Consider the following 21,355-nt stretch of genomic DNA (forward strand, 5'->3'; position numbering starts at 1 on the left):
ATTAAGTCTGGACTTTGTCTAGGACACTCCAAAAACGCACTCAAAAGAAGCCCCAAAACAATATGCAGTTTAACAGATTCTGTGTCAGATATGATACTGTTATCTTCAGAAAGATCAATATACAGTGCCTTGTGAAAGTATTTGGCCCCCTTGAACTTTGTGACCTTTTGCCACATTTCAGGCTTCAAACAAAGATATAAAACTGTAATTTCTTTGTGAAGGATCAACAACAAGTGGGACACACAATCATGAAGTTGAACGAAATTTATTGGATATTTCAAACTTTAACAAATAAAAAACTGAAAAATTGGGCGTGCAAAATTATTCAGCCCCCTTAAGTTAAAATATATATATATATATATATATATATATAAATAAATAAAATACTTTGTAGTGCCACCTTTTGCTGCGATTACAGCTGTAAGTTGCTTGGGGTATGTTTCTATCAGTTTTGCACATCGAGAGACTGAAATTTTTGCCCATTCGTCCTTGCAAAACAGCTGGAGCTCAGTGAGGTTGGATGGAGAGCGTTTATGAACAGCAGTTTTCAGTTCTTTCCACAAATTCTCCATTGGATTCAGGTCTGGACTTTGACTTGGCCATTCTAACACCTGGATATGTTTTTTTGTGAACCATTCCATTGTAGATTTTGCTTTATGTTTTGGATCATTGTCTTGTTGGAAGACAAATCTCCGTCCCAGTCTCAGGTCTTTTGCAGACTCCATCAGGTTTTCTTCCAGAATCGTCCTGTATTTGGCTCCATCCATCTTCCCATCAATTTTAACCATCTTCCCTGTCCCTGCTGAAGAAAAGCAGTCCCAAGCCATGATGCTGCCACCACCATGTTTGACAGTGGGGATGGTGTGTTGAGGGTGATGAGCTGTGTTGCTTTTACGCCAAACATAATGTCTTGCATTGTTGCCAAAAAGTTCGATTTTGGTCTCATCTGACCAGAGCACCTTCTTCCACGTGTTTGGTGTGTCTCCCAGGTGGCTTGTGGCAAACTTTAAACAACACTTTATATAGATATCTTTAAGAAATGGCTTTCTTCTTGCCACTCTTCCATAAAGACCAGAATTGTGGAGTATACGACTGATTGTTGTCGTATGGACAGAGTCTCCCACCTCAGCTGTAGGTGACCTCTGACCTCTGCAGTTCATCCAGAGTGATCATGGGCCTCTTGGCTGCATCTCTGATCAGTCTTCTCCTTGTATGAGCTGAAAGTGTAGAGGGACGGCCAGGTCTTGGTAGATTTGCAGTGGTCTGATACTCCTTCCATTTCAATATTATCGCTTGCACAGTGCTCCATGGGATGTTTAAAGCTTGGGAAATCTTTTTGTATCCAAATCCAGCTTTAAACTTCTCCACAACAGTATCTCAGACCTGCCTGGTGTGTCCCTTGTTCTTCCTGATGCTCTCTGCTCTTTAAACAGACCTCTGAGACGATCACAGTGCAGGTGCATTTATACGGAGACGTGATTACACACAGGTGGATTCCATTTATCATCATTAGTCATTTAGGTCAACACTGGATCATTCAGAGATCCTCACTGAACTTCAGGACAGTTTGCTGCACTGAAAGTAAAGGGGCTGAATAATTTTTGCACGCCCAATTTTTCATTTTTTATTTGTTAAAAAAGTTTGAAATTTCCAATACATTTCGTTCCAATTCATGATTGTGTCCCACTTGTTGTTGATTCTTCACAAAAAAATACAGTTTTATATCATTATGTTTGAAGCCTGAAATGTGGCAAAAGGTCACAAAGTTCAAGGGGGCCAAATACTTTCGCAAGGCACTGTAACTGAAACACAAGGACATGGGTTTAAAAATAAAACAGTAACTAAATACCTAAACTGTGGAGAAAAAAAAAAAACAAAAAAAACTGTGAGATAAACTCAAAACCGTGACCGTATGCTAGCAGTTTACATGTAACCATCAGTTCAACTTGACAAAATTCCATCTCAGCATCTATTAAAATGATCAAATATGGGGCCATTTCTTGTTTTTGTAATTTTAATGGCATTTGTTCTAAATCTAATTAGATCATTGATCAGCCACACCAATGAAATCCAGTGTTTCATATTGTGGTCCCCCGCCTGCTGCCACAACAACTGTGACTCACAGGGATAGAGACGCTGAACATCTTGCAGCTGGTCCTTTGCATCCTTGTGTTTAGGGCTATTCGATCAGACCTTATTCAAATGCTCAAATCAGGAGGTGGAGAAAATCAGGGCTGGGTAAAGGAGGGAGTTGCACATGTTCTATGGTCTGTCATTACCTGCAAGTGCTGAGTCTGGAGTGAAACTAATGTCCACACGAGTCCAGACCAAACCAGACCAGTAGAACTTTGCAGCATAGAGATGATTGTTATCCCCTGTCAGTGTTAATCTAGCAGCTGATCGGCGTGTCATGTGGTTAGGATTACTGAGAATTTAGATTTTCCAGAGGAAAGGAAGAACATCAGTAACCAGAGCCTGGTCAAGCATGGCTTTTATTTAAAAAGTTATCATTCCGGCACATCCAGAACCCAGCTCTGCATGATGTAAATTGAATGTATAGCTGTGAAGAATAACAAAGTTGTGAGCTGGGAGGCTCTTGCTGCTGTAGACTGGAGCAGACTGTGAGTCCTTTCATATGGTTGTTTGAAAAAGACGTAAATCAACCATTTTAATACCAGAATATTGTCCAGTGAAAAAAAAGGCTGGTTCCCCGTCAGCTTCTCACTCCTGGGCCTCTGCCATCCGGGCTCGGTATTTGCCGGTCATCTCCTTGGGCAGCGGTGTGGTGCCAGGGCACGGCACCTGGCCCTCCACCTCACAGATGCATTCTCTCAGACAGTACTTTTTGGGTCCAAAGTTGGCCGGGTTGGAGGCCTGCATCTTGGCTTCCGCCTCAGCTTGTAAAACTTCTCTGTTGAAAGAAGTGAGTAAAATAAACACAAGTAAATCATCTGTTCTGGATATGAGTCAACCTTTTTCTTATTGGATGTTTTGACATGTTCCAGTAGGAAAAAACTACCAAACTACAACTTGTGAATAAAAACAACACTGCTCCATTTATCAGCCGCAGGTTCAACGGTCTACTCTTGAGTAAAGGCGGCTTATAACTAAGTGGGGCTTTTTAAATAGAACTGTACCATCTCTGATATTAGCACCATATTTACTACTTACTAAGAGACATTTGTGAAAAAATTTCAATTCAGACAATTCAGTTTTTTTGCAGAACCTCCCTAGCAAGCAACCTCACATCATCTTGTAGAAGTATCACCATGCGTCTACCTTTTTATCCATTTGAAATTAAATGTGCAGCAATGTAAAGGGAAAAAAAGTAAAGGTCCTGAATACTTCCAGACTCTGCTGTTTGCAGATATTCAGCTCTCATGAAACATGAGACTTACTCTGATTTCCCCAGAATCTTCTTAACATGTTGTCCAATTTGTTTGTAATCCTTCCCCTCCACGTCCACCAGCACCTGCTCCCCGTCATCTGCACAGAAACCCAGAAAAAGAAAGAAATCAGCGCAAACCAGACACAGAGCCTCATTTCATCATAGGATAAAAGAACACACGAGACTACCGACCCAAGTAGAACCTCAAGAAGGGAGACGGTGTCATGTTTTTGAACATCATTATTTGGACCCAAGGATTTTTGTACTGAATCTGGGGAATATTGAAGAACACAAACTTTCTGCAAAACAGGATGAGAGAACACAATTTAGAAAGAACGTCCCACCACAGATCATCAGACTCAACATAAAAGGAGAAAATTGGCACATTTTTTTCATTTCTCAAATGAAAGTTTCTGAAGTCAGAAGCGTACACATACACACATATACATATATATATATATATATATATATATACACACACACACACACATCAATCAAAGCCAGTAGATAAATGTGATATACACAGTTTATCCAGTGCTTCCAACTAAAACATGCCCCAGAGGTTTTATGTTGTATTTAGGTCAGGTGATGTGGCAGCCAGTCAATAGTGTCCATCCCTTCATCCTCCAGTAAGTGGCTGCATACTCTCACCACATGAAGCTGGGCATTTTCAAACACCAGGAGGTACCAGGACCCACTGAACCAGCGCAGAATCTGACAAGTCCAAAGATTTTATGTAGATACCTAATGGCAGTCAGGGTGCTGTTGTTTAGCCCAGTGTTTCCCAACTCTGTTCCTCAATGACCACTGTCCTGCACGGGCAGGCAGTGTGGAGAGTGAGGGAGGGGCATGTCAATGTATGTTAGGAAGATGGCAGTAAGTAGATTGGGTGATATTGATATGGGAATTGAATGACAGTGTCCTATCGAGGATGGCATTCAGACCTTTTACCTCAGGGGAAGGGGAGACTGAGTTTTTTCACTGTTTCATTTCAAGAAGTTTGAGGTGAACCAGGATTTAATTTCAGATAAGCAGGGGAGGAGGGAGGAGGGTGGGATTATGGAGTCTGGTTTACTGGAAAGGTAGAGCTGGTTGTCATCAGCGAAGCAGTGAAAATATTGCATTTGTGTATAATATTGCAACGGGGGAGGAGCCCTGGGGCACACCTGCAATGACTGGGGAGGGGTCGGATTGGACAGATTTAAGCTGTACGAACTGAGTGCAGCCTGTGAGATAAGTGGAGGGGTGTGTGGTTGGAATGGGCGATATTTTACCGTTCACGATATACCGTCAAAAAAATTCCCCATGGTAAGAATTTGTCATCTCGCGGTAAAAATGATAAATTCCCGTTGATGACGTTTTTGTGTAAAGCTGATTTATAGTTCTGCGTTAAACGCACAACGTACAGGAAGGAAGGAAGGAATGAGCCTGAAAGAAAGAAAGATAGATAGATATGAGCCAGAAGGAAAGAAAGAAAGAAAGAAAGAAAGAAAGAAAGAAAGAAAGAAAGAAAGAAAGAAAGAAAGAAAGAAAGAAAGAAAGAAAGAAAGAAAGAAAGAAAGATTCCCGTTGATGACGTTTTTGTGTAACAAACATGGCGGATCTGAGAGCGAGATAGATTTATAGTTACAAAGATGGAGTTGAATTGGTATTTTTATCGTTATCGGGATAAATGCCAGAAATTATCGTGATAAATCTTTTAGTCCATACCGCCCATCTCTAGTGTGTGGGTGACGCCAATGGATGAGTCTATTGTGGAGGATGGAGTTTGAAATGGTGCCAAAGGCTGCACTGAGGTAAAGGGGGATAAGGATGGAGAGAAGGCTTTGCTAGTCCTCGTCCTGTTCCTCCTTCAGAGCAGACTGATCCTGCTCTGTCAGCTCTCCTGCAGGAACTGCCTCTCCTGGACACACGTCCCTGCTCTGGAGACACAGCAAACCTTCACTGTGTTGGTGGAGCTGGACCTGGTCCTGGTACCTCCTGATGCTACCAGTAGTGACTCTAACCAACTACATTACCAATACAAACAGACACATTTAGGAGGATTAAAGCACCAGTGACCTTCATCTGAAAAATCATCACTGTTTTGGTGCCGTATCATTATCACCTCCAGAAGATTGTTCTTAATTTTATTAACACCAAAGCAGCTGACACGGATTAATAACCCCGTAATTGTGTACACTAATGTAAACTGTGTACATCTATATTGGAGCAGTGTGTGGTGTATAATTGTGTCTTATTGTGTGATAACTTGAGTGTAATCTTCAGTATTCTCGTGTCTCTGACCTTGCTCCGTCGCTCAGCTCTCCGTGTGTGTTGTAATTCACCGTCATGATCTTCACTCTGTTTTTAAATATAACTTCACCCTTCTGGAGATACTCAAGAGTCCTCCTGATCGGAAACCTCCCCTTCATAGGCATTTTATGTCTTCTGTTTTATTTACAAGACACCAACTAAATTCTGTTTGCGTTCAGCGTTCATGCTCGTACGGACGATTACTGATGACGTAAAGGCCGGTACTCCATAGACGTCATAAAGAGGAGACGCAGCTTTGGCTGTCAAGGCAATAATAAGATTGTATTTGATTTATTGACTCAAATAATGTAATAGATATTTAGAGATTTAGGAATCCAGCAGCCAGACAGGTTGTTGTAAATCTAGAATAGATTAATAGATTTATGGTTAGCTACTTCAGAAATTGTGAGATTTGGTCTGACCTCTCAGTTTTATACATTCTTTTGAGAGGATATAAAGGGGGTTTTATTTTATGCAAATTACAAGGGTACTATATATATATATATATATATATATATATATATATATATATATATATATATATATATATATATATATATATATATATATATATATATATATCACATGTGATTGCTGACAAATTAAGGGACAGTATCACACAGATTACACACATTGATTTCCTTAGAGATAGATCTTAACATAACAATATAAGGTTGATATTAGATTTATTAGATTATAATGATTTAATTGAAGTATTATTTATTTTTGGACTTTACAGAGCCTTTGACATGGTTGAACATCCTTTTAGTATAAAAACACTGGAATATTTTGGTTTTGGGGAAAAGTTCTGCCTAATTGAAATGTTATATATATATATATATATATATATATATATATATATATATATATATATATATATATATATATATTAATAGTTCAATTTCTTTGCAGGAACATCAAAGCATTTTGAAAGTGAACGAGGTATTCATCAAGGCTGTCCATGCTCATCTTTATTATTTATTATTTTGGCTGAATTATTAGGGATCCTTGTAAAATAAAAAACAGTCTAAATGTTGAACCTAAATGTAATGGGAAGTTCATTGTTTATAAGTCAGCTAGCAGATGACACCACTTTTTTCTAAAGGACACTACACAGATTCCAGCAATATTGAACAAGGTGTCTTTGTTTTCGAAGGTTTACATTTAAATAGAAGTGTGAGTTATTGCCTAATCTCGACATCCCTCTGATTAATGTGCATAATATTCCAGTAAAGAGTGAAGTAAAATATTTAGGGTTCGTTCTCACAAAAGATAAAACTGTCAGGCAATCGTTGACTGTAATTAATAACATACAGCATTGTAAAAGAGACTCGTCTATTTTTGGACGAATATTACTTCACAAGATGTCTATCTAGGCTCATCTACCCAGCCTATTCATTGGATATACCTGACAATTTCATCAAGAAAATAATTCAAGATAAATTTTACTTTATTTATTTGTAATTTTTTAGACAAAAAATGCAATTAGTTCGTGAGAACTAATTTTACTCTCTCTTCACCATTGAAAAGGAAAATATGTTTCGACCTTACACCGCAAGTTTTTTAGTTAAGATAAGAATCAGTTACCTCTCCTTTCCACTTTCACCTAAGTCTAAAGAAGTTCATTTAAAAATAATCTACAAGATGTATCCATGTAATAATTTTTTACAAAAAAGGTTTAATTTAGATTTGAATAATTCAATAATAATTGAATAATTGTGCAACAGACAATTAGGTCTGCAGAGAGGATAATTGGGACTAACCTCGCATCTATCCTGGACATGTACCTGTCAAAGAACAGGAAACGGGCAGGTAACATCTCTGCAGACCCCTCACACCCAGGACACAGTCTGTTTGAACGGCGCCACAGAGCACTATACACCAAAACCTCCAGACAGAGACAGTTTCTTCCCCCAAGCTGTTGTTCTGAGGAACTCTCATCACTCATAGAGTCTCAGAGTAATCAATAACTGTGCAATAATAATAATAATAACCACAATCATATGCTGTAACAATGCACCTTTCAATAACCATGTCTACCTCATACTGCTGCACCTTTCACTTTTTTTTTAAAATTGTATATATGAATAAGAGCTGTCATTTGTCTATTTACTGTACAGTGAGCGAAAATAACAGAGTCAAATTCCCTGTCTTGTTTGACCTGACTTGGCCAATAAACCTGACTCTGATTCTGCAATGGACTGATGTCCAGGGTGTACCCCTGCCTCTCGCCTGGGAATCCTGCTGTTTTCTCATCACTTTTTCATATTGCACATGGCGCTGATACATCGCAGATCGCCAGTATATAGGCCTAGTAATGATTATGATAATAATACATTTTATTTATTGGCACCTTTCTACTTACAAGGTCACCTTTCAGGAAAATTAAGAAATTAAGAAATGTAATTGTATATATGTTAATAATTGACTTTGTCTATTTACTGTACAGTGAGCAAAAATAACCGAGTCAAATTCCCTGTCTTATTTGCAGAGGTGTCAAGTAACGGAGTACAAATACTTCTTTACCTTACTTAAGTAGAAATTTTGGTTATTTATACTTCACTGGAGTAATTTTTTTCAGACTACTTTTTACTTTTACCCCTTACATTTTCACGCAATTATCTGTACTTTTTACTCCTTACATTTTAAAAACAGCCTTGTTACTCTATTTCATTTCGGCCTTTAAAAAAAAACTATCCAGTTAAATTGCTCCATCCGGATAGAGTGAATTTGGTTGTGGTTGTTTCAGATGTTCTTGTCCAGTTTTGTTCTTACATCCGTTCCCTCAGATTCCTGCAACTAAACTTGGATGTACATTCCAATAAAGGTTAGGATAAATGATAACATGCCTCTGAAGTTTGACTTTTTGCACCATTACAATACTTATAGGAAACTAGTCATCATATCTCCTGCTCTCTGAAACACATGTTAATGCTCAATAGTACACATATAAGGTTCTTTAATATATTTGCATTATACTAAGATGCATTCATTTCAAGGGCTTTTGTCCTTAATGGCTTTTTCCCCCCTTACATTACTTTTACTTTTATACTTTAAGTAGTTTTGAAACCAGTACTTTTATACTTTTATTTGAGTAAAAAACTTGAGTTGATACTTTTACAGGAGTATTTTTAAACTGTAGTATCTATACTTCTACCTGAGTAATGAATGTGAATACTTTTGACACCTCTGCTTATTTGACCTGACTTGGCCAATAAACCTGATTCTGACATTCTGATCAAACCTCGAATCGAATTAGTCCGCGTGTGTCCAGTAGAGGGCAGTACTCTCACACCCGCAGCAAAAACCATAGAAGAAGAAAGAGAGCGGAAGAAGACGGAAGAAGGACGCCAGGCTACAACCTGCTACGAATAGTTGCTAATACTTGGAGCGGAAAAAAGGTTACATAACATTGAAAATTGCGACTTTATTCAACTTTTGTGTTAGCTGCGAATAGTCTTGTCGATACAAAACCTCTGCAGTAGTACATTTTCCGCGATATTACGGACTTTGGCGTACAGCCGCCCGTCATTTCCAGTCGGTAGCGTCTTTGTGTGCTAATCTGCGGGCTGGCGGAGGCGCTGCCGCCGCGGCCGCCATCTTTGTTTCTGTGGAGCGAACGCTCAGTAACCGAGAGGCTGCAGCTCTAGAGGCCCGCTCACCTCGGCCGCTGCTGCTCTGATTTAACCTACACGGCCGCTCACATGCGCTGAGACGAGCTCTGAAACAAGCTTTAAACGAGCTCTGAAACCGGCTTTAAACGAGCTTTAAACGAGCTTTGAAACGATCTGAACCCGGGGCGACCGAAGTGCAGCTCTCTTAGCATTAGCTCGGGGGTGAGTTGGACGCGTGTGACTCCAACTTCTAGCGCTTCTTAACGCTGTTTTGAGTCTGCTAATACGCTGTTGGACTAATGAAAACAAAAAAAAAATTGATAATCTGTCAAAGTGAACCCTATTTGTTGAAAACTGGGACGGTTAAAACAAAAATAAGAGCTAATATTGAAAAACACAGCCACGTAATGGCTGTGTTTTTCAATAATTGTACTTAAAGCACGATTTGAATAACTTTTTCTAATGCACTTTTTTTCTTTCTTGTAGCTTAACCAGGACCTTTTGGGATGCGTTTCAATATTGGATTGCCTAGAATGATCAAATTACTCCAATTCGTATATTTAAAACATTACATCGGGTTTACAATTGGAGGGCAAAAAAACAAGTTGGGATCAATAATTAAACTTTAATGGCAGCATTTTTCATCCATTTATTGTATTGCATATCTTAACGAGATAATACGATACAAAAAATAAGTTGAATGTTGACTAAAAAAAACAGCATCTCTATAAGTTTATTTTTACCCTAATGTCTGATTAATCACATGCTTATTTTCCTCCGGTTTTTTCTTTTCAAAAATGTATTTTATATATATATTTATAAAAACGGCATTCTGGTAACTCAGGTTATCTTTGTCTATTACATTAAATTAACATTTGTTTCATGATCTGAAACATGTAAGTGTGACACAAAAGCTATGTTTATAGCTGTATTTACCTTCAAGCAAGGTTTTTCTGCATTTAACCGTAACGTGCCGAGCAGTGATTTGAATGTTTTGTCTTCACAGGATCAATATGGCTGATGATTTTGACGTTGAGGCCATGCTGGAGGCACCATACAAAAAGGTGGGATTGATAGTTTCATGAATGAGTCCTATAGTACTGTTATACTCTATTTATAGATCTTTAGATTTGCTATTGTGAAAAAGTTTACTTGAATGTTGTGTGGTGTGATTGAGTATAAAAACCGCAATACAGAATTATAAATAAATCCACATCTATCTCTCTTTATAGACTTCCCTAATGATATCTCACCTCTACTCCCATGAATTCATCTTTGATTCCACTGTGAACTGTGAAAAAAAAGGAAGGTAGTTATTGCGCATATACTGATGTACTGTGGTTCACTTTAGGACTAAAAGAGATTGAACCTAGAACATCCAATCCCTATTCGGTTGCAACAAGGTGAATGCCAATGGTTGATGAGCCCATCTTTTAGCTGTCTAGGAGGCAGTATTCAGATTTACAATCTGCACCTTTAAGCTGTTCCCTACCATAAATTGAATTCAAACTTCTCATTTTGTTTTGGGCCAAATATTCTGTATTGTGCTTTCATCAAAAAAAGTCTTGTAACTATTATGTTATTTTATCCAATTCTCTGAAGTTGCGCTCATGCATAACTTCAAATTATAAATGACCCTTATATTGTATTTAAAATGTATGTTTTTTTTATTCAACCCTCTGAAGCTTTGCTCACATGCATAACCTCAGATTACTAATACACATTTAATTGCATTTTTTAACTGCAGAGAAGATTTTGGTATGTCTTAAATCCTGATAATGAATCCAACAGCGTTTAATGGTGTAAACATTTGTACAATGTTCTAGTCTTGCACTGTAATGTGGATATATATACTTCACTTTTTGGTAAATATGAATACTGTCTCTTTGCCTTAGACAGCTGTAATGTGAAATCAACATCTTGAGTTTATTGCATGCTACACAACATATATATTGATATATTAGTAGAATGAGTGTAAAATACCTTTTTTATCTAGTATTTCTTTTACAAAACTATGTATATACAGTAATTAATTCCATCTGAAGTCAAAAAAGTTGTAAGTATTAATAATGCAAACTACATATGATGATATTGTAACAGGTGGCTGATTTATTTTTTTTTATTTTTTGGGCGTCAATATTACTAAGAAGTGTGAATCCCTGTTTGCTTCAGGGCAAGATGTGACAGAGGTGGCATCGAGCTCTTACAGTCCAAGAACGAAAATGGGTGAAGATCACTGGACTGACACCAACCACACAGGATCTCTTTTAGTGGCCATGGGCCATGCGTGGTCACATGATTAGGCACAAATAGTGGCATTGGTACGACCTGTTAGAGGGGAAATGGTGGAGAAGACCTGACTGTTGTCTTCCTGAACTCTGCTAATGTGTTGGACACTCTTCCTTAACTTTGCATTGTTGCATTAAGTGTTGAGCAGCTATGTAAAGACGTAAGACAGGAGTGGGATGGGAAGCTATTGGGGTCATGGAAACACACTGTCCAGACTTGAAAGTAGGATGTTTGTATTATTATTATTATTAATTAAATATATTCTACATTTTCTCTTGTCCCACCCCACCCCCTTTACCTTGACGACTTGAAATGTTTCATCTACGTCCTCATGATGTTCTTCTATAAACCTTGCTTAGGATGAGAACAAGTCCTCTCATGCAAATGGACATGATGATCACAACAAGAAGTAAGTTTCCCGCATCTCTTTTAACATGTTAAATCAGGAAAATCAACATCCCTGTAAATTGATTTAGGTGCAAGCGTTTTTAGTGGCGTGTCAATGTTAATTTATTCTTCATCTTTCCCCTCAGCCAGAGAGAGAGGGATATTTTAAAATTCACTAGTTTCCTTACTGTGTATGACATCTGCCAGCCACATTCAGGTTTTTACTTGTGTTTTATCTGTGGTTGATGCTTACTTATTGTGCTTGTAATTTATTTCAGGAAGAGGAGGAGCAGGAGCCGGAGCCCTGGCTCAAAGAAGAAGAAAAGCAAAAGTAGGAGCAGGAGTAGAGACAGAAAGAAGACTAAGAAGAGGAGCAAGAGCCGAGAAAAAAAACGTAGTCGCAGCAAAGAACGCCATAGAAGCCGCTCCCGAAGCAAGGAGCGACCTGGGCGGTACAAATCACGAAGAAGCCCAGTGTATGTGACATTTATGAAATTACTATGCATATACCCCTGTCAATACCTGAATTCTTGTGCAGTTTAATGCAGTTGAAAGTGCTTGTTGCAGCAATGTTCAGGTTTCAATTATTCAGTTATTTTTTTGAGACCATAGGTGTGTTAGGTTACACAGTATGTAGGCAAATATTTCTTATCTCCAGCTTCTCTATTTACATTATTTTCATTATAGGTTAAAACATGGTCCTTTTCATTACCTAACGCTTCAAAACTTTCAAGTCAAATCTTATAAAGTAATAATAGTTTGTTTTTTTTCCTCTTTGTTTTTTTTGTTTTATTTAAAGCCGGAAACGATCAAGAAGTCGAAGCCCTTTTAAAAAAGAGAGGAGTCCTGTCAGGTAGGTGAAGAGTCCCATTAGTGTTTTTCAAGTCTGTGTACATAAGTTGTTACAGAGAGAAGAAAGTCAAACATCTTCCCAACTTTCTTTGAGGTTGAAGCAGTATCTTGAATTTAAAAGAAGAAATTCACGAGAATCATATTAGACTGTCTGAGCCTAAGATGGAGCTTTGTGTTATTTACTTTTTTCACTCAATTGTGAAAATACGCCACAGACAAAAATAATACATTTTCTTCTTTTTCTAATTCACAGACAACCAATTGACAATCTAACACCAGAAGAGCGGGATGCTCGAACAGTTTTCTGCATGCAGCTTGCTGCAAGAATCAGAGCTCGAGACCTGGAAGATTTCTTCTCAGCTGTTGGAAAGGTATCTATTTACTTGCTTACTTTCCTCCCTCCCCCCATGTTGCTGTATGTTAACCAATTTACAACCATTTCGTAATGGATTTTGAAAAATTTACTTTTTCCCTCCATAGGTCAGAGACGTGCGAATAATCTCTGACAGAAATTCCCGGAGATCAAAGGGTATTGCATACATTGAATTTGTGGATTCGTCTTCTGTACCATTGGCAATTGGCCTCACTGGACAAAGGCTTTTAGGAGTGCCCATCATTGTTCAGGCCTCTCAGGTGAGTGTCCCAACTTAATGTTGTCTGTGTAGCTCAATAAAATGGCATTGAGTGCTATTTTTATAGTTCATTTTCAGATTTGTGCAGTTAACCTGTGTACATACATCCATTTACAGGCAGAGAAAAATAGAGCTGCAGCTGCAGCCAATAACCTACAGAAGGGCAGTGCTGGGCCAATGCGACTTTACGTGGGATCGTTACACTTCAACATCACTGAAGAAATGCTGCGAGGGATCTTTGAGCCCTTTGGAAAGGTCAGAAGCAACACAACTCACATTCTCTATGAAGATGTTTTATTATGGTAATCTAAACCTGTGATTTTTTTTTTTTTTTTTTTTTTATAACAAAGATTGAAGGAATCCAGCTCATGATGGACAGCGAGACTGGGCGTTCCAAAGGATACGGCTTCATATCGGTAACTGAAGCTTTCCTGTTTGGTATCATTGCTGTCGTTGTCACAGAGTTTGCTCTGTAACATTTTGACCTTAAAGTTTGCAGATGCAGAGTGTGCAAAAAAGGCATTGGAGCAGCTGAACGGCTTTGAGCTGGCCGGGCGTCCCATGAAGGTGGGGCATGTTACGGAGCGCTCAGACTCATCAACAGCAAGCTCATTCCTGGATAATGATGAACTTGAGAGGACTGGTATTGATCTAGGGACAACAGGGCGTCTACAGCTTATGGCTCGACTAGCAGAAGGTTTGTTTTGTACAGTTGGTACCAAAATAATTAACTCTAAAAATATAGCATTTGCTATAATATAACAGCCTTTTCTTTGTGCATTTTCTCCCTCTCTCCACAGGAACTGGTCTGAAGATCCCTCCTGCAGCTCAGCAGGCTTTACAGATGACTGGGTCTATGCCCTTTGGAAACATTGCTGGTCCACCAGGTGAGAATCATTGTTTCAAAAGTTTTTTTTTTTTTATTATTATTTTTCCTTTGGGAAATGTTGACAGATTATTTGTTTGTAGTTCCAGCTCCAGCTCCAAGCCAAGCCTTGAACCTCCCATCACAGCCGCTGGCCACACACTGTCTTCAGCTGTCCAACCTGTTTGACCCACAAGCGTAAGCGCTTTTTTTTAAATATTTTTTTATATGAACAATAGTTATCTTCTTTTTCATACTGGTAGTCAGTAAAACCCATCCACAAAAACAACTTGGTGAAAGTGATGACTGAATTTAATTTTAGACTAATAATAAAAAGTTGCATTCCAACCTTCAGACTGCATTTTATGTGCTAGCATAATACAAGCCAGTATGAACGAGAACAGATATTACAGGGTCCCTTTCAGCATACACACAATGTCAGTATGTTTTTTGTTTAAACTAGGGATGCAAATTATCGATTATTTCATTAATTGATAGTTGATAACCTTATCGATCGATCATCGATTAGTTGATAAGCGGCGTTTTTCCCCCATCTGAGATACAAACATAATTTTTTTTGCTTATATAAAATACAAAGGACATTTTAATGTATTCCTTAATCAAATTTATTTTTTATTTTATTTTTATTTTTTATTTATTTAATACAAAAGTAACAAAAAGACATTTTTGTACCACAAGGAATATAATATAAAGTGCACTTCAAGGCTATTAGTAGTAGCAGCAGCCATAATAGTGTAATTTGTGTCAAGCAAATTTTAAGTTCTAGTTACGTTTTAAGTTAGAGTTTTGGCAGTGTTCAAAATAAAATTATGAGACCTGCTGTATTGGAGCAGATTTTCTTTTAGTTAAAACTGTAGCGGGGACAGAGGTTTAGAGAAACCTATGTATGTACCGGGTGAAGGCTGATTTATGGTTCCGCGTTACAACGACGCAGAGCCGCCGCCGTAGGCTACGGCGGCGGCTCTGCGTCGATTTAAGGCGGAACCTTCAGGCTTTAGGGGAACATATCGGAGAACAACCACAAGAATATAGAGTGGATTAAAAATAAAATTAAGCACTGAGCTACATGTGTCTCCCGTCTGGGCCATTGCAGACTCATTGCCTGAGCATGATACTACTAAAACCAAACATATCCGCCGTCTCTTTCTTCTGTGCGCGCCGCGGCGGCAGAGCGTTGTGTCGCATTAAATGTGGTCCGGGCGTAGTACCAGCTGGTGAAATTAAACGAAAAAAATAAATAAATAGATTAATTGTAATCGTTAATTTTAATCGGGTAATTTCATAACGGCAATTAATCGAAAATCGATTAATTATTAACATCCCTAGTTTAAACAGGGTCTTAAATGGTTTTTGGAAATACTTGCATTGTTAGTTCATTTTCTTGGCAATTTTTCAATGGTTCTTTTTCTTTTCTTTTTGTTTAGAGAAAATGATCCGAGCTGGGCCTATGAAATCCAGGATGATGTGATTGAGGAATGCAACAAGCACGGAGGAGTTGTTCATATCTACGTTGATAAGAACTCTGCTCAAGTGAGTTGGATGATTCAGAATCAATTCAAAAATACTTTGTCTGCAAACTCGATAAATATAGCAATAAAGTCACTAAATTGGCAACACTGACATCAGCTAACGAGCTACAACTTCTACTCTAGGTTGAATGTCATGCCGACCCCCCGCCTGACATAAATTGTTAATAGTGAAACACTTACTGATGGACAAATAATGTAGTTAGTGAAATAAAAATAAAGAAAAAAATTTGACCGTACCCCTCCCAATCATTTGGAAATCCTAACATCACTATAATTTATCATTCAGTTATATTCATGAGTGAGTACATAAAATGTGTTGTGGCTATTTTCTTTTTTCGTTTTCTTCCCAAAATTAAAGGTTTTACAATCTCTTTCATCGTAGGGTAATGTGTATGTGAAGTGTCCCTCAATACCTGCAGCAATGGCAACTGTAAACGCACTTCATGGACGCTGGTTTGCAGGTGTGTGATGTAGAACTGCTGATTTAAAAGAAAAAAAATCTTTAAAAATGTATTGTTTTAAAAGATAACCTGCTGATTCCCATAACCTCTTTTCTTTCCTTTTCAGGTAAAATGATAACTGCTGCCTACGTTCCCTTGCCGACTTATCACAACCTTTTCCCAGATTCAGTAACGGCAAAGCAGCTTCTAATGCCTTCACGTCGATAGTCGTATGTTTTGCAGAGTCAGTGTAAATACACATTTGCGTTCATGGAACTGTCATTTGAAACGGATGCATTGAAATTAGTTTACCGTATGTAATAAAAGTGGCCTCATATTCACAATTGATTTTTTTTTTTCTTTTTTTTTTTTCCCCCCTCTTAAATTGATTTTCACACTTTGAGTTTGTGTTGTCAGCTACCATTGAGAAGTAATCTGCAGGAATCCTACCTGTCTGTATGTTTTTAAATATTATCTTACCTGCTTATTCAACAATTTTAAATTTAGAGGTACAGAAATGTGCTGGGTTATTAGGCCTTAAATGCCAAACGTTTATCAATGTCAGCAATATTCAGTTGTTACTTTTTATTGCCATAATTTCTGTTTTTGTACAAACTTTGACAAACTTTCTTCAGATTCAGTCTAGGTTCAATTTGAAATTTCTCCGTGATTAAAGTCTTAATTACAGCAGTCGGCCCTGTGTTAGTGTTAGTGTGTGTGAGTGAGTGTTTTCTCTTCCATTGGCTCTAAATGAATGGTGGATGAAGTGGTTATCTTGTTTCACTTTTCAATTTATTTTTAAATTGGAGAAGATATACATTATCCCGTACTTCTCTTGGTAGTCATTTTAATACTTTGTACTTGTATTTCAACTGGTTGGCTTCATTTTATTAAACTCAAGATGCACGTAAGTCAGTGTTGTAACTTGTGGACAGTGGCGTGTACTGTTGGGCTTGCACCCCTCACAATTGTAAGGAAAAACAAAAGCCATAATGGTGTTTTTTTTAAAAGCTAGTCATAGCTGAGCACAGTGGAGCACGTGGTGGTAGAGCGCGCTCGCGGCTGTTCAGTGCGCATGCGTCGTACAGTGTGGGGGCGGGGTCAACGTCAACACTAAAGGCTGATTTATGGTCCGCGTTACACCAACGCAGAGTTTACGGCGTATAGAACACGGCGCCACACCGTACGGTGCGCGTCGCCGCGTACCCTACGCCGTAGGCTCTGCGTCGATTTAACGCAGTGGGGGGGTAATTGGCTGTGTTAATGCTCGAAAATGATACATTTTCCTCTAATACCAACGTAATCAAATCACTTCCTGCTTGTAAAGGAAGCAAACATTGTTGCCATTTTGCGACTCCAACGTAAACACACGTATCAAGTTCTTTTTTTACAACAATGACAAACTCATGTAAACATAAGTACATCAAATTGAGAGAACAATCACACCACCTATTACATTGAGATTGTATAAAGGGAAAGGAAGAAGATAAATACGAATGAAAAATTAGTACATAAGGAAAATCATTGACAAGTACAAGGGGTTCAAATTGAGTTGTAATCAGAGTATACAATTCGATTGCAATGGTAGTATTTGTGTTTTAGACACTTGAAATAAGATTTCATTTTTTTTAAGAGCAGTCCGTGAAGGGGGATTTAGTGTAGCGACACTTGTAAGAATGATCAAATTATTCACTACATTTTTTATTTTATTCTTAATTGAAATTGAATGTTTTGAAATGACCAGAAATGTTGGAGCTAGATAATATTACACCATGGAGAGACTTCCATATATCTTGAAAGATCTCACATCCAAAAAACAGTAAAAAAAAAAAAAAGCCAGTACGAATCGGTTTTACTATGGATCTATTAATAAAATCATGGATCTCATGGATATTACGGTTTTTACTCAGTGCGTAAAAACCTAAGGCAAGCCAGCAGGGCCAAAAGCAGGCAAGAACCGGACACACGCACCATCAAAGCAGCGCCACCTGCACTTGCGCAAATGATCTGCGCATGTGCGAAGCCACACCCGGCTGATCCAGTATTGGCAGATCTATTGCACAATGAGTTACGCATACGGGTTAGTCTGATATACGAGGTCTTATACTCAAGACTAGAGACGTTTTACACAATAAAACATATGCAAAGTTTCCTAATAGCATGAGTTTTATAGTAGATATCAATATGTTTGTGAATACAAGCATAAGTGCATTTAGAATAGGACATTAATATATTCTAATTAATGCAATTTTTCGATGACACTGCACTGACCAACAGGATAGAGGACTAGAATTGTAAATAAAAAAAAATGAACCAACAAAAATAAATTTTATTTGTAGTCCTAAGGATATACCTCTCCCACCTATTTTTTCTCACTATACAGCATTTTACAGTTATATACAAATTGAAAATTATGCATATTAATTGATGGCTCATTGGTGACCTCCAGACTTTTATGACAGCCAAAACTACTTTCCTTGCCGAGGAGTTGGACCCCCTGCAGCAGTCCCTTTATTCAATCTTCAGAGATTTGATTTTCTTTTGGAAACACGGCTACTGGAAGCAAAAGGACCGTGCAGCCAGACAACCTTTTTATAAACAATATTTCACAAGGTGGTGGCATAGACGGAGTGGAATTTTTCCCCACAGTTGTTGAAGATGGCTTTGAAGTATGTTATGAAGTTAAACCCAACCTGACCAAATTGGGGCCCTACGCGAAATGTTATTTGGTTCCTGGAGAGTGGTTTTGTTAAAACTATAGGGTAGTTAATTTGTTGGCATTTGTTGAATATGACGCGAATACGTGCCTCTGTGGAAAAAAAAAAAACAAAAAAAAACAGGGTCCCGCTTCTTCCTGTTTATTGTCCAATAGTAGAGGAGCTGGATCAAGAAAGCCAGGCCTCCATTTGCATAATGAGCCAAAAATGTACAGTAAAGTAAAAAGAGGAAGGAATGTAAAAACAAGGAATGCATGTATAAGGAAAAAAAAAATATTGACTAAAATGCACTTATCAGGAGGAAAAACAAATGTATATATATTTCTGGTTTTATTTTTTAATTATGTCAGTTTTGGTCCTCCATACTCAAGGACCCACACAACAGCAACAAAACTAAAATCATGAAACAATTACACAAGTGAAAAAAAAAAAAAAAAAAAAAAAGTGTTCTAGGGCGCAATTATGTGAAAAAGCCCAAGTTTATCACGGGGAAAATAAGAATGAACCGCAGCAACAAGCTCTGGAGTTTGCCTCCAAAGTGAATAGTTCTCCAAAGACATCCAGAAAAATAATGGACAATATTGTTTTCCGGATGCAAAGCTCCTGTTGGTTGTTAATATGCTGGAATAAATGCATTAGTTTAAAGCAGCAGTAATTTTTGATTTCACCATTTAGTCAACAAGTGAAATAGTACATTCCGTTGTTCCTTAATGCTAATCTCAGTGTCATGGAAAGGCACATTTATTTATGTATGGGGTGCCAAATAACATTTAAAAACCGGTATTGTCGACTTATTAGTAAAAGCCAATTGTCTAATTTTCCTTACTTGCCACAAAAGATCACCTCAACCACTTCCTTTTCCTCTAGTGTCACACCATTCAGGACTATGTCAGACGCAGCGATAAGAGAAAGGACAAAACGTAGAAAGTAGGATGTAGAAAAAATATAAATTAATCTTTGAGGATAACAAATGACAGGAGACAACTTTAATGCTTATACTGTAAACTTTATCTTCTAACAAAAGTCATTTCAACAACAAAATACTTGAGAAAACTTTTCACATGTCCATGTAATCTATACTTCTCTCCTTCTCGTCAAAATATTTCTCAGAATAATTTTTCTCTTCCAGAAACTTGTCGAAGCCTTGGGGAAAAAAACAAAACAAATTACATGTTAAGAGTTATTGTGGTGTCTTTATTTAATTTATGTTGTTGCAGAGCTCAGTGTCGGGGGACCTTTGCCTACTATAGAGAAAAAACTTTTACAGTGAATACAGACACCAGAAGAAGAGAAAACATGAGCGCTGCTTCTATTGAGTTGCATTAGGGAAGTAGTTAGTCCTTCAACACGGGATCAAGGGGCCATTATGTTCACACTAAGATCGTTTACTTTACATGACATTAACTTCCAGGTAAACCTGCCAGACAGGAACCTAACAGGACCAACTGCCTTCTCAGTCGGTGTGTCTCACTGTAGTGCCAACCAAGAACCATTCACCTGTTTCACAAAGGAGGTTCAATGAGTCAAATGAGCTTGTTGCCATCATTTGGATTTGTAAGATTACAAGTTTACCCAATGGGTTCTAGATCACATGAGAGTCTGGTCATGTAAAGATGTACAGGACTGTCTCAGAAAATTTGAATATTGTGATAAAGTTCTTTATTTTCTGTAATGCAATTAAAAAAAACAAAAATGTCATACATTCTGGATTCATTACAAATCGACTGAAATATTGTAAGCCCTTTATTATTTTAATATTACTGATTATGGCTTACAGTTTAAGATTAAGATTCCCAGAAAATGTTTACATTTTTGAGATAGGATATTTGAGTTTTCTTAAACTGTAAGCCATGATCAGCAATATTAAAATAATAAAAGGCTTGCAATATTTCAGTTGATTTTTAATGAATCCAGAATGCATGATATTTTTGTTTTTGTAATTGCATTACAGAAAATCACAATATTCTAATTTTCTGAGACAGTCCTGTACATCTCCTTGTGACTTCTTTTTTCTAGAATTGTACATATTAAAAAAGGATGAGTGGTGTCAAATAAAATGAGGTGGTCGACTTCTAAACTTCATGTCTCCTCGTACATGGTTCAATTCTCTTCTAAAACCCTCTGAACTGTTTACCCACAGTCTCCACAAGTTAATGTAATGTCGATGTACAAGTTGTGTTGGTCCAGAAACTGGCAACACTGAGCCTGAGCCAAAATTGTTTGTGACTCACATAATTATATGCCTCAAACCCAGATTTCTCCACTTAAATACTGCCTGTTAAATAATCAAAAAGGTTTGTGATGTTTTTGCTGACCTGAAAAGGCT

General features: G+C 37.7%; 2 protein-coding genes across 6 annotated transcripts; one reads left to right on the plus strand and one right to left on the minus strand.

The window, feature by feature from the left end:
- Positions 1–2,476: 2,476 nt before the first annotated feature.
- LOC133456347 (small ribosomal subunit protein mS25-like) lies at positions 2,477–5,881 on the minus strand. The gene is made up of 4 exons (XM_061734825.1): positions 5,675–5,881; positions 3,581–3,687; positions 3,399–3,486; positions 2,477–2,911 (listed from the first exon to the last, which is right to left on the minus strand). The coding sequence occupies exons 1-4, from the start codon at positions 5,806–5,808 to the stop codon at positions 2,722–2,724; spliced, it is 519 nt and encodes a 172-aa protein (XP_061590809.1). The 5' UTR covers positions 5,809–5,881; the 3' UTR covers positions 2,477–2,721.
- A 3,116-nt stretch (positions 5,882–8,997) lies between these two features.
- On the plus strand, positions 8,998–17,002 carry LOC133457058 (RNA-binding protein 39-like). 5 transcript variants are annotated; one of them, XM_061735912.1, is made up of 16 exons: positions 9,004–9,084; positions 10,304–10,361; positions 10,530–11,808; positions 11,946–11,995; positions 12,252–12,449; positions 12,773–12,826; positions 13,079–13,196; positions 13,306–13,458; positions 13,575–13,712; positions 13,808–13,873; positions 13,950–14,154; positions 14,258–14,344; positions 14,427–14,520; positions 15,768–15,873; positions 16,255–16,333; positions 16,440–17,002. In XM_061735912.1, exons 3-16 carry the CDS (start codon positions 11,782–11,784, stop codon positions 16,538–16,540), a joined length of 1,476 nt encoding a protein of 491 aa, XP_061591896.1. In that variant the 5' UTR covers positions 9,004–9,084; positions 10,304–10,361; positions 10,530–11,781; the 3' UTR covers positions 16,541–17,002. The 5 variants fall into 5 exon arrangements, with proteins under 5 accessions (XP_061591894.1, XP_061591896.1, XP_061591898.1 ...); XM_061735914.1 differs by having other exon boundaries at positions 9,015–9,084; positions 11,470–11,808; XM_061735913.1 differs by lacking the exon at positions 9,004–9,084 and having other exon boundaries at positions 10,530–10,606; positions 11,470–11,808.
- The last annotated feature ends 4,353 nt before the right edge of the window (positions 17,003–21,355 follow it).

Source organism: Cololabis saira, chromosome 12 (genome assembly GCF_033807715.1).
Source record: "Cololabis saira isolate AMF1-May2022 chromosome 12, fColSai1.1, whole genome shotgun sequence".
Lineage (NCBI taxonomy): Eukaryota > Metazoa > Chordata > Actinopteri > Beloniformes > Belonidae > Cololabis > Cololabis saira.